Source organism: Penaeus vannamei, chromosome 25 (assembly GCF_042767895.1).
Source record: "Penaeus vannamei isolate JL-2024 chromosome 25, ASM4276789v1, whole genome shotgun sequence".
Classification (NCBI taxonomy): domain Eukaryota; kingdom Metazoa; phylum Arthropoda; class Malacostraca; order Decapoda; family Penaeidae; genus Penaeus; species Penaeus vannamei.
The window spans coordinates 28,129,008-28,141,507 of NC_091573.1; the positions used below are offsets into that span (position 1 = coordinate 28,129,008).

Here is a 12,500-nt window from a genome sequence, read left to right on the forward strand (position 1 = left end):
AAGAATTCACTTCTTGAAGAAGTTCTGTGTAGTAAATGGCAAAGGTGCCACAGTCCAAGCCAGAACTGTACACCTTCAGCTACGAAAAGAAAACCCATAACTATTACTTCATCTTGAAAATTCAAAATTCCACGGTTGTTGAACAGGGCCTGTAGAAATGCACTAAAGAGTCTCTTGATTCTGAAAAAAGGAAAACATCAGCCATCAACAATGTCCCAATAACAATGTGTTGAAAAAAAGACCATTCCAATTTGCCAAATTCTCACTACATCATCCTGATTTCCTTCCGCAAATCTACCAACCTTGGGAGATCCAGGGGGCAAGAGTGTCAAAGGTGACTGGTGCAGTGCTGAGTTTGTCAAGAGCAGTGGCACTGGGCCCTTTGGCTGCTCCTCACTCACTTCAACTGCTGACTTCTCTGCAAGGCTTCCATCAGCCACATTTGCTGTTGTCGCCTGTGGGAGGTCGGGAGATGCCATGGGGTCCACTACGAAGGGCTTGTCATCAGCTGACTGGCTGAAGAGTATGGATGCTGGACGGTACGTGGGGAACGAGTCCTGGGAAATGGTGTGAGCATCAGTACATAAGTGAACAAAGGAGGGGCATAACAGACAGATGGACAGACAAACACAAACACACATACATAAACATAAAAATACAAACATAAACACATATGCTTATACACAAATACATACATACATACATACAGGTATTGTCATACAAATGAACAGAGAAGGGGGACAGATGGATAAATCGACAGAGTGATCCACTCACACTCACACACATGTGCATACACGCACACACACGCATACGCACACACACACACACACACACACACACACACACACACACACACACACACACACACACACACACACACACACACACACACACACACACACACACACACACTCACTCACTCACTCACTCACTCACTCACTCACTCACTCACTCACTCACTCACTCACTCACTCACTCACTCACTCACTCACTCACTCACTCACTCACACACTCACTCACACATATATAAACACACACAACACACACACACACAATACACACACACACGATACAAAAGCACACACACACACACACACACACACACACACACACACACACACACACACACACACACACACACACACACACACACACACACACACACGCACACACACACACACACACACACACACACACACACACAAACAAACACACAAACACACACACGCACAAACACACAAACACACAAACACACGCACGCACGCACGCACGCACGCACACACGCACACGCACACACACACGCACACACACACGCACACACGCACGCACACACGCACACACGCACACACACACTCACACACGCACTCGCACACGCACTCACACACGCACACGCACTCACACACGCACACACACACACACACACACACATATTCACTCGTATGTAAGTGCATACATACAAAAAACAAACATGCAAATGCAAATGTAAAACACAAACACACACACGCACACACATGCACACACACACACACGTGCGCAAACACACACACACACACACACACACACACACACACACACACACACACACACACACACACACACACACACACACACACACACACACACACACACACACACACACACACACACACACAAATAAAAATAAAAATAAAAATAAAATAAATAAGCAAAAGAGTAATAACAACGAAATATCAGGTACATCTTAATTAAGTCTGACCAACTGAGTAATAATACAACAAACTTAGTAAACAACAAAAAAGCTAAACACTACCTTTAGTGCCCGGGGTTCGGGGGTATGGGCACTCGGGGGCTCAACAGGGGCATTGTCTGTGGTGGAACTGACCTCCTGCCTTGCATCAACCTCCGTGGAAAAGGGATTGAGGAAAGAGGGGATTGAGAGGGGGAAGACAGAACCGACGGTATGGGCGGGCAAAGTCTCGTGTGGTGAGCCCAGGGTGCTAGGGGTACCATCAGGAAGGGGTCTAGGTGTGCCATCGACATCTGGTTGTCTTGGCGTCTGTGCGTCTGGAGGTGGATTTGTCTCAAAGAGAGGCATGCTTCGACCTAATTCTCCAGGGGATGGACTATCTTCAGTCCTTCCTCCTTGGCTTGGGTCCCCATTACCACAAGGTGTGTAAAACTGAACATCAGATGTCACATGCAGTGTATTACTGGAGTCCTGATCACTTGCGTAAAGTTCTTGTCTTTCACTACAGTGATACAATGGACTTTCAACAGAGTTAGAGCTTGTTGAGGGACTCTGTCCTTGTATGTCATAGGATGGCAGAGGAGACGAGAGAGTAGTAATTACAGCATCTTCAGTAGGACTACTACTACAGCTAACACTTAACAATGGCACTGAGGGCTGCTGAAGCATGGGAGAAGCAAAGGGAGTCTCTGCATGGAGTTCTGGTTTCTGAATGGTCATGGGTGTGAACATTAATGTATTCTGCGCACTTAGTTCAGGGAGAGAGACTGTGTGCAGGAGAGGAGTGGGTGTCAGATGAGGGAGCGTTGGAGGGATGGGGCTGGAGGCTAAACTCCCACTAGCCAAAGGTGTTGTGGACAGCACCTATATTTCAATGCAAGGGAAAGCAAAAAAACAAAACAAAAGTCAATAAAAAATATTATAGAACATAAGAGACAACACTTATCCAAAATCAAATTCAGAATCTATATATATCACTTCAGAATAAATTGCAAAACATCTTAAGGGTACACAAAAATGGAACAGAAAAAAAATTGAATTTCAGATTTCTTATCCAATACTTGCATACCTAAATCTAAAAAGACAAAGCTAAAACCAAACACATTCATACAAATAACAAGATGAATCCGCATATCCTTTTCAGGTAACATCCCAAAGAAATAACACCAACCACCACATAAAGATAAAGAAAAAGTAAACACCAAAGAAATATTCTTGTAAACCACAAGCTGAGAGTATTAACCCATTGGCGCCGGGTGTCACGTACGTACATGCCATGGCTGTTGTGGACCAGACGCCAGGGGCATCATGTCATGCCCATTCCCGCGCTACTGGCTCGTTGGACGGAGGTTGTTTTTCTCCAGTAACAGCGGCTTCATTTATATGGTAAAGATTTTAGGCAATGGCACCTAAAGTGAAGGTAAACCTTCAAAATTTTAATATTTTTATAAATTTTTGAAAAATAAAAGCTTTTAGATGATATATGTCGCTCGCAAACTACCGATCGAACCGGGCGCAAACAGGGGAAACTGCCGGTGCGCGCCAACAAGCCCGTGCATACGTAAAATTGTCAAAATTTTTACCCGTCGCTGATGGGTTAATGCTCAAAAGTGTCAGTACAAAGCCTCATACAACAGCAATGACATAATATTATCCTCCCTGATAAAGAGCATGGCATATCTTGGAATGCATTACAAAAAGAACACAATGTTGATATTGTCATTATCATTGACATTAGGAGTATTATATTGTTATCAACATTACTAACAGAAGTAGAAGATAACGAGAGAATATTTCCAAAAACCAAGGAAAAGGGTAAACTGGTGAAATAGACAGTACAAGCAATTGACGTATTAGTGACTAAGCACTTGTGGAATCATCTGTGTAAAGGCAATTAATCAAATAAATTCACAGTGGGTTACAAGGGCCCATGAAAGCTCAATAGGACTTTTTCTGATGCATTTCCTATCTGGGAGGCTAATTTCAACATTGTTATAACAGAGAGTATTTCAATATTTTCTACTCATTCTAAAAGCAGTCAGACTACAAGAAGGAGAGTGGACATTACATTTAATTCAAAGCATTTACATTAATCACAAATCAATTGAACCATCCTTCCTCCTAAAACTACCCAAGAAAATTACCATGGTTAAGCATGACATGACCTACTTCACAATACAAATGCGCTCCTTTCCATAACAATACGACTACTTCAACTTATACTGTAAATACTTTTTCCATATTTTCCTTTTTCTACTTTAGTATCACATGTGGTACTCTTTCCCAAATATAAATATATCACAGATGCTTATATCATTATCTGAAACAGGTTAAACTATACAGAAGGTTGTCCCTCTCTATTCCTAACCCCCAAAAAAGAAAGAAACAATGAAAAAAAAAAACACACTGTATTGTACAAAACTGAGAGCAAGCAATTTCTTACGGAGGGCAAAGAAGTTTGAGACAGCTCAAGTTTCACACACCATTCCTGCCTACCCCAAAAAAATCTACAAATGTTACCAACTGTGCTTAAAAATAAAATTTCTCTTATTCTGAACTAAAAAGTACTATAATCTATTAGGAACTTAGAAAAAAATAAACAACCACATAAAAACAATACCTCACTTCAAGCTGACAGTAAAATACAGCTACGAACCACAATAAACATACGCTCAAACTTTTTTTTTTAAATCACACTCACACTTTCTTCACTCCCAAAGGAGTTTTCTTACCTGAGGAGACAAAGGGGCAGTGGCAGACTGAGGATCAGTTGCAGGTGGTGAGCCCTGAGGTGATACAGGGAGAAGGGTGGGCAAAGGCGGCTGTAGTATAACCCCTGTGGCATAGCTTGTGGGTAAACTCTCTTGACTCAGAGACAGTCTGTAAACATGGGATATTATTGTAGTTTAATTTTGTAAAAAATGGATATGACCTTGACATTTTACAATATTTGTTGGTCTGCAAGTTGCTTCTGCCCCTAATATGTACCTTTTCTGGGGAGGAAGAAAAGTGTGTGTGCTGTGTAAAGAACAGGTTACACTAATACATCTCCAGTAGCCATCTCTAAGTAAGACAGAATTTTCTACAAAAAAAAAATCAGTAATATCATTAGCAACACAAACTGAATATCTGTTTCATGGAATAAAGCTCACTGTATCCACTAACTTTAAGCTTAGTGTCATCAATGTTTAGCTTACCATTAGTGACACATGTGTACAAGGATAATCTATAATTTCTTTTCCTGTAAAAAAGAATACTTCTTGCTACTTGACAAATACAAGATTCTGCATATTTCTATTTCTGTTAGGAGTGAGAGAACATTCTGTAAATGCATTACTTTTCATTGCAATTTACCTTGCAGCTCCCTGTTCCTGAAGCGTTGGAGGTACATAAGCTTCTTTGGTAGTAGGGCTGGATGACAAGCTGCCAGTGGTGTTCTGTGTAGGTTGATCTGGGATTCCAGGGCTGACATTAATGGGGTAAGTGTTACTTGGGTTCCCATTGGCTGTCTCGGTTGGAGCAGTTGTGTTTGTAATGTTTGCTGCTGGACTTGGCACTGCAGCTTCTGCTGGTGGTGTTTTGGCTGGGACATCTGCTGGGACTACTTCTATCTTGTGGATTTCAGCTGAGGAAAAAAGGTACAAGCTATTCTCACTTTCCCTTAATTTTTCTAAGCATTTCTGACTAAGGAATAACCATCAACGTCATAATTTACACCCAATATACCACATCTAACACCTCACAACATGATTCCAAATGCACATACAGGGAGGGTGGCTCCTAAAGATGTGGTGGCGAAAGTCAGGCAAGAAGGCATCAATGCGGTCCCATGTGATAGTCCAGAGGCGTGTGAAGCCATCGGCTGTGTGGAAGACCTGAGTTGTCTCCATTACCAGCAACATGTTCTTCAGTATCTCAGGAATGGCATCACTCTGGAGGACAGGGTAATTATTATGAAGGAGTTGAATATTTTGAGATCTGAGAACAAATAAAAACTGCATAAAATAAATGATCCATAAATAAGTAGACAAAGGATAATGATAAAGATATTGATAATAATACAAAGAAAAAGAAAGAGAAGAAGTAATAACAACAATTACAAAATATCACTCTCACCCATATTTGCTTTCTCATTCACACTTACATACCCAAGGGTACCATTAAACCTATGAAATAATATAAAACAAAACTATATGTGGATTCCATAATAACTGAGTTAAGGAGTACAAACATTAACATTCATTTTCTTTCAATCATTTCTGCTTGCAACAGAAATTACAATTAACAGTCATCAGCCTATTGAAAACATAACAAATTGGCAACTACAGGATTCACAAAGATTTTTACTGGCGAGAACAAAAATCATAAATGTTTACCAAAACCTCCAAGCTAGTGCTCCAGCTTCAGGGGGAGATTGTCTATGTAATGGGGAAGACTAAGTTACTGATTTCATAATGTTTCGGAGTCAAATTCAGTATCTAGTTAATTAAGGTAAAAAATATGAACATGAATGATAATGCAGGTAATAATTATACTAACAACTTGGGACACAAAAGTTTGGATTCAAAATTCTGAACCTGGATATTTGCAGTTCTTTGTACCCCATCACTTACCAGGTGGTCAGAGTGTTGTGTGTTGAGGTATTTGTCCATGAAGTCTAGGATGGTGAGCCACAGGGCTGTGAACGTCGACAGTGTCAGGAGTGGTGTCAGATGCCGTAGATAGACCTGTTGAAACAATCCCTGTTTGTAATTTCAACTTGAAAAAGAATTACAAATGTTTAAAAAATGTTTCTTTATTTTATCTGAACACTTTTTTATAATCTGTTAACATTTTCAATTGATCTTTAATTAAATATTTTCTTATCATTATCTAAGGACTTTTTCCAGCAATCAAAATGAATGAGCCATACAGGCCACCTATATGTCTATAGTACTCTATCTGGGAAAAAAAAGCATAAAACTTCCTTCAATGTTCTCATACAATATATGTTTCACATGAGCTAGTGTGCATTTTACACAATATACTTCTAACTTGCTTAGCTGGTGAGTGAAAACAGATGACTGAGAGCAGCTATGATGCACAAACTTAGGAAATATTGCTAATTGGTAACTCATCCTCTGTTACTACTCAAAATATGATGTGTTGTATATAAAACCTGTTTATGACAAGAACTTTGCCCTGCCATATTTATGTATGCAGTATGCTAAAGAAGTGATACAACAGGAGTACATGAGAAGGTTAATTATGGGATAAATATAACTTTCTCACTGGCACTCCCCACATGCACAACAAAATCCCTTCCTTACTTTCTGCACAAGTGTGGCTGCCCTGACTCTGGTCTCCTCAAGCGAGGCAGGGCTGGAGCCAGGCAGCGGCTGCAATAGCTTGGCCAGGAGAGGGAAGAGGACCTTATTGAAGCAAGACTCCCACTCCAGGGCACTAAGGGCCTGCAGGTCATGGTTGAGGAGTGCGCGGTGGAGGTACGTCATGGCCATGTTGCGGATCTGTGGTGGTGAGAGTTTGGAATGGGTTATTAGTGACAAGATGTATCTACTTTTTATTTACTCAACAAGAAGTAATTATCTTTGAAAAACACTGTTCTATTTTGCTCTGGCATCTCATCAATGGAAACAAGTATGCTTCCTCAAGGAAAGTCAATATAATGTGCAGCATACTGTTGCTAAATTTGTTTGTGAGGCCAACTAGCTGACTTGAAGGTCTGTAATTTAAAATATGAAAATATAAAGCAACATCATTAAAAAATCCCTCAAACATTGGGGTAAATACAACAAGCATGTCTTACCATTGTCCGTGAATCACAGCAATATCGTGCAATCCCCTGCAGAAGAGGACAGAGTGCCTGAGCCCAGAGAGCAACAGGTGACCCTTGAAGTTTGGGCTGGTCTCCCAACTCCACGATCTGGCTGGATGCCGTGTGCAGTGTGTCCATCAGGTCCAGCAGCTGCAATAAAGGAGGAATAATCATAGTTTCTGTATTTCATCTTGATCTTCATACTATAATGCTATGATAGTCAATTACAGAAGTATGATAATAATGATTGATCTATAGATACATAGGTAATGCCTGTGGAGGAGCAAGTATTGTGAATGTCTATGTTCATCCTGTTAGACAAGAGATCATCCACAAACCTTTTCCGAAACTTGCTGGTAGGTGACGGGCACATCATCTGAATCAGACTCATCTGCATCATAGGCACTGGACCCAGATGTTGGCGACTTGGGCCTGCGAGCACTTCCCTTCTCATCCTTGCGGCGGCCAGGGGTCTTGCGGCGAGACGGCGATCGAATGCCCTCCTTATTGGTGGCTCTCTTTTCAATCTTACCTATTGATTACAATATAAAATAAATTCAGGCTTTACCAATGTTATTCTAATAACCTGTTTAGAATGTATACTTACTCCAAATAAAAAAGTTTTAGCTTACTGAGCACATATACCCATCACATCCATTATACTTTACCTCCATTAAGAGTAGCTTCCACAAAGGTCCTACAAGCCTGCACAGCCGATGGTAAGCTGGCATGTGTTATGCGCCGGTCTCGCACCAAGAAGGCCACTGTGTCAACTGCTTGCACGAGGGCTTCAGGTCGGTGTTCAGCCAGCTCCCTCTGATGCACAATGTCCCACTCATTCACTGCCACAGCGCGAACTGCCACTGGTTCAATCTCTCCTTCACGCCCCACCTGAAAACAGGGAATTTTTTTTTATATGCTTGGAGGCATCAAAATGATCATCCATGTTATTTGTATTTTTACAGAAGGAAATGGTTTTGAGTGATAATCTAAATATCCCATATATCAGACCAGTAGATAACAAGTATCTAATAAAACTGAAATTAAGTAATAAAATTTGACCCAGATTCTAACAGAGTGAAGTGAAGCAGACAACTAAAGTAGTGATAGTGAACATGACATAATAGAGGAAATGACTAAAGAAGTGGCTGAAATGTAAAAAGTGATTTATTTATGATGAAGGATGGAGAAGTGTTTGTCCTGCTTACTGAAGAAGCTAGCGTGATTGAGAGCAATATTTTTCTTAATCATTTTTTGTTGCCTTTTTTTTAATGGATGACAAGGGATGTGGGATTATGTTCAACATATTAAGAGCTTTACAACAAGTAAAGTGACTGACAAAGTGTATGGCATTAGTTCATATCATCAAGGATAAATCTCAGGACAACAAACAAAGCCAAGGTGACTGACAAGTGAAATATCACTGTTTACAATAAAAACATTCTGCCCCCAAGCACGCGAAACACATTTTCTACTGTCTCATCAGGCTTACAAGATTCTGGTGTGACATGTTTGACTGTGATTTATACTTGTGATTTATAACTGTGCAAAGCTAACAAAATGGTAAACATAGCATGGCATATATAATTTTACTGTCCTTCTGGGATCAAGTATTTGACCCTTTGACAGTAAAAGGCATGAAAGCATGTAATGGTAGAGGAAACCAAGCTCCAGATGGCAATGCATAATCAGGAACTTCAGCTTCACTCCTTATGCCAACCTCAACTCCCTCAACAACACAAATCTGTAACCTCACTGCAACTCACCAGTATCCAACCTCCTGTGTTGTGAAGAGGGTCGGGGCTGGCTGCCCGAGAGCGCTGGCTGGGCTTCACTCCCTCTGGGTGCTCGACCACAGGTGAGCCAGGGGTCACCTCCCCAGACTCCCCTTCTGTGTAATGGCCTGAGTCAACTCCAGACGAACTGCCCACATCACTTTCTGACATGGATCCTAAAAATATGTTATGAATATAAAAGTAAATAAAATTATGGCCTTTTATTCAAAGTAATTTTGTCTTCAATTATAGAAACAAGAATACAAACAGAACTTTTTGCCTGAATTCCATTTTTATTCCGTATCGTTGCAGATGACTGCTGATACCAGAAGCATTAGTTATCTATCTGATAAAGACTATAAAATACATTAATACTCTAAAAAATACTACAATCTATTCTGGTAATACGATTAAGAACACACATCGTACCTGTATCACTAACTACGTCACTGGGATTGGAATTGACCATTGGAGGAGGCTTTGCTCCAGCACCAGCACATTCCAGCAAATTGAACAATACAGTCCAGTCGTTAGAATCATGGATATTATCGGTGTTCACACTCAGCACCTACAAACATATAAGAAAGAAATTACATTACACTAAAAAAAATAGAGCATTCCTTATAAAACCCGAAGGATGAAATATCAAATAAATTCTTCCTGGAATGATATTACTAAACAACATGAATCAACATATTCATATTTTACCTTTACAAAATAAATTTTCTGTATTACATGGAAAATATCATCCTCTAATATCAACACAGAAATCTAATTTGCTATACAGTATTATAATATAAACTATCATTACCCAGCACTATCAAATATGCTAAAGTGGATCACCAAATCATCTGTTCATTTATTTGACTGTCTAATTATTTTTCTTCCAATCTCTAGGCCTACTGACAAAGCTCCAATAAACTCACCTCACGCAGACCACAAACAACCTGCAAAGACACTCTAAGCAGGACATTTGGTCGTAGCAGAAGCAACATCCTCAGAGACTGCAGAATGGGGTTGGCCAAGTTAGGTCTTCTTAATAAGACCTTAGCCAGCCTGAGCATGGCCACAACACAGCGTTCAAGCAGGAACTGTCGGTCAGCAGCAGCCGCACCCATCAAGAGAGAATAGATGTGGTTGCGCACACCTGGCCACACTCCCACAGCTCGGTCCTTGTTGGCTACCAGGACCTGCACCACTAACTCTAGTAGGAATGCCTGGGAGTGCTCATCCAGCCCTCCAGGGGATCCTCCTTCCAGCATGCCTCCTCCTGGGGTTACTCCTGCATCTCCAAGAGTGCTTGCATCTCCTGCACCCATCATGGCCTTCAGGAGCTCATTCAGTGAGTCACAGCGAAGGAAGGCAGACTCAGTGATAAGTCGTTCAGGATGGCATTCAGCAATGCAGTTCCTTGCTCTCTGTGATAGTTCCACGTCTTCTGGGTTAGTCCCACGGGCAGCTCCTGCATCTCCAAGAGCTATGTAGGAGTAGATTGAAGAGAAGAGGCCAGACTCAACTCTTGGCACAGTTACTGGGGTTTCTCTCAAAAGGCTGATGTATCCGCTGCTCTCTACAAAATCTTCACTTTCCACCAAAGAAGCTGGCAACAGACGGCATCTGAACAACTGCAGCAAAAGGTCTAATATATTTTTCCACCCATCTCGAAGAATGTCTCCATGAGAGGTTACCAATCTGAATACAGTCTTTGCTGCAAGTTGTGCCTTTTTATTAGCTCCGAAAGCCACAGTGACATGCTCTGGTGCTTCTGCAGATGCAGTAGAAGCTGCCAGAGTTGTAAATTTACAAAGAGATACAACTAAATTATCAAACACATCACTCATTCCAAATCGCGCTGATATCGAAGCACATTTCCTGAAGCCTGACACTGCCCTCTGGATGATAGCATCATCCATTGACTTATCAAATACATAAGAGAGGGAAGCAATTGTAGGACCCCAACATAGTGCGAACAAGTCCCGATCAAAGGAAGTGTCATTTCCTAGGTAGTACTGGCCCTCTTTTGTTTGCCCTCTTCTTAGTAACATTTTCCACAAATAATTCTCTCTCACAAGGCCAGTATGCTCTGCAGGCATCACTATCTCATCTAACCTAATTGCATTATAAATTTCCTCAAGCATATCTTGATCAAAATCGGATCCATCATCAACACCTCGCAGATTATTTCTAAACTGATCGAGAGTCATGGGTATGTTCTGCTTCTTAGCATTCTGGTTGTGCTGGTCCACATTGAGCATGATGACAGCATATGCAAGAGTGAAAGCGGCATCCTCTTTTGCAAATGGTTCATTGTTACTAATGTGCCAGTGAGATGAAAAATGCTCAATGATAATAGAAATTAATGGAGCTTCACCTGGCAGCCTGAAGCTTTCAAGGAACATTCGCAGAGCTTCATCTACACGCAAGTTTCTGAACTCAAAGGATTTCACAAATGCAGAGAGTATGTCAACATTCTTCTTCTTACTAACATATTCACCAATCATTTGCTTACTAAGCCTTGGATTTTCTCTAAGGAATACTGCTATATCCTCAACTGAGCAGGACACAATCCCATTTTCCTGCAGGAATTTTATACCCTTTTCAGGTTTTGCATTGAACTGGTCTGTGCCAGCTGCTAAGAGCTTCTTCTTCTCTTTAAGGGCCAGAAGCTGTTCTCGGGACACCTTGCTGCTATCAGAAAGGACACATCTCGGTCTTAGTTGAGGCGTCACTGGTGAGAAGCCACCAAGTAATCCCAACCCCAGGAGGTAGCCTGAAGATACTGGAGTAATAACTAAAGGTGCTTTGCTTGTGTCTTGTTTTGCCAGCACTTGCTTGTCTTTGCTCACACTGTGACTTTCTATGGTCTCTATAACAGTAAATAATGCCTCTAAGGACAAGAGATTAGTAGAATATAAACCCTGTACTGGGAATGCATTTTTAGAGAGCATTTTTGTGAGATCCTCAAAAAGATTGGAGGCATACAAGTCACAATCATAATTGAGGAACAATTCTGTGATGAATCCTGGAATACGCCAAAGCTGGACTATTGTTTCCAGACCTAACTCCTTGTGAGCATATGAAACATTTGGTGCTTCTGATGTTATAATTTCCATTAATTTATTTAAAAACATCTCTACCTGGAACTTCAAGTGAGACCGCAGTGATTCACACAAGAGCGTACACA

The 12,500-nt window shown here is 41.0% G+C and overlaps 1 protein-coding gene across 2 annotated transcripts in view; it reads right to left on the reverse strand.

Annotated features, from left to right (window-relative positions):
- The window catches only part of garz (Sec7 domain-containing protein garz), a 21,503-nt gene that overhangs the window by 152 nt on the left and 8,851 nt on the right, over nucleotides 1-12,500 (reverse strand). The window contains exons 4-17 of one of the 2 annotated variants that reach the window (XM_027354954.2): nucleotides 10,243-12,500; nucleotides 9,746-9,884; nucleotides 9,308-9,492; nucleotides 8,210-8,432; nucleotides 7,880-8,073; nucleotides 7,533-7,691; nucleotides 7,036-7,233; nucleotides 6,340-6,453; nucleotides 5,493-5,658; nucleotides 5,081-5,351; nucleotides 4,459-4,606; nucleotides 1,790-2,590; nucleotides 303-557; nucleotides 1-180 (exon numbers count right to left, since the gene is read on the reverse strand). The exon at nucleotides 1-180 is cut by the window's left edge and continues 152 nt beyond it; the exon at nucleotides 10,243-12,500 is cut by the window's right edge and continues 1,232 nt beyond it. In XM_027354954.2, coding sequence (XP_027210755.2) covers nucleotides 163-180; nucleotides 303-557; nucleotides 1,790-2,590; nucleotides 4,459-4,606; nucleotides 5,081-5,351; nucleotides 5,493-5,658; nucleotides 6,340-6,453; nucleotides 7,036-7,233; nucleotides 7,533-7,691; nucleotides 7,880-8,073; nucleotides 8,210-8,432; nucleotides 9,308-9,492; nucleotides 9,746-9,884; nucleotides 10,243-12,500 — 5,129 coding nt within the window. In that variant the 3' untranslated portion in view covers nucleotides 1-162. The remainder of the gene's footprint in view (nucleotides 181-302; nucleotides 558-1,789; nucleotides 2,591-4,458; nucleotides 4,607-5,080; nucleotides 5,352-5,492; nucleotides 5,659-6,339; nucleotides 6,454-7,035; nucleotides 7,234-7,532; nucleotides 7,692-7,879; nucleotides 8,074-8,209; nucleotides 8,433-9,307; nucleotides 9,493-9,745; nucleotides 9,885-10,242) is intronic. The other variant, XM_027354955.2, reaches the window with a different exon arrangement.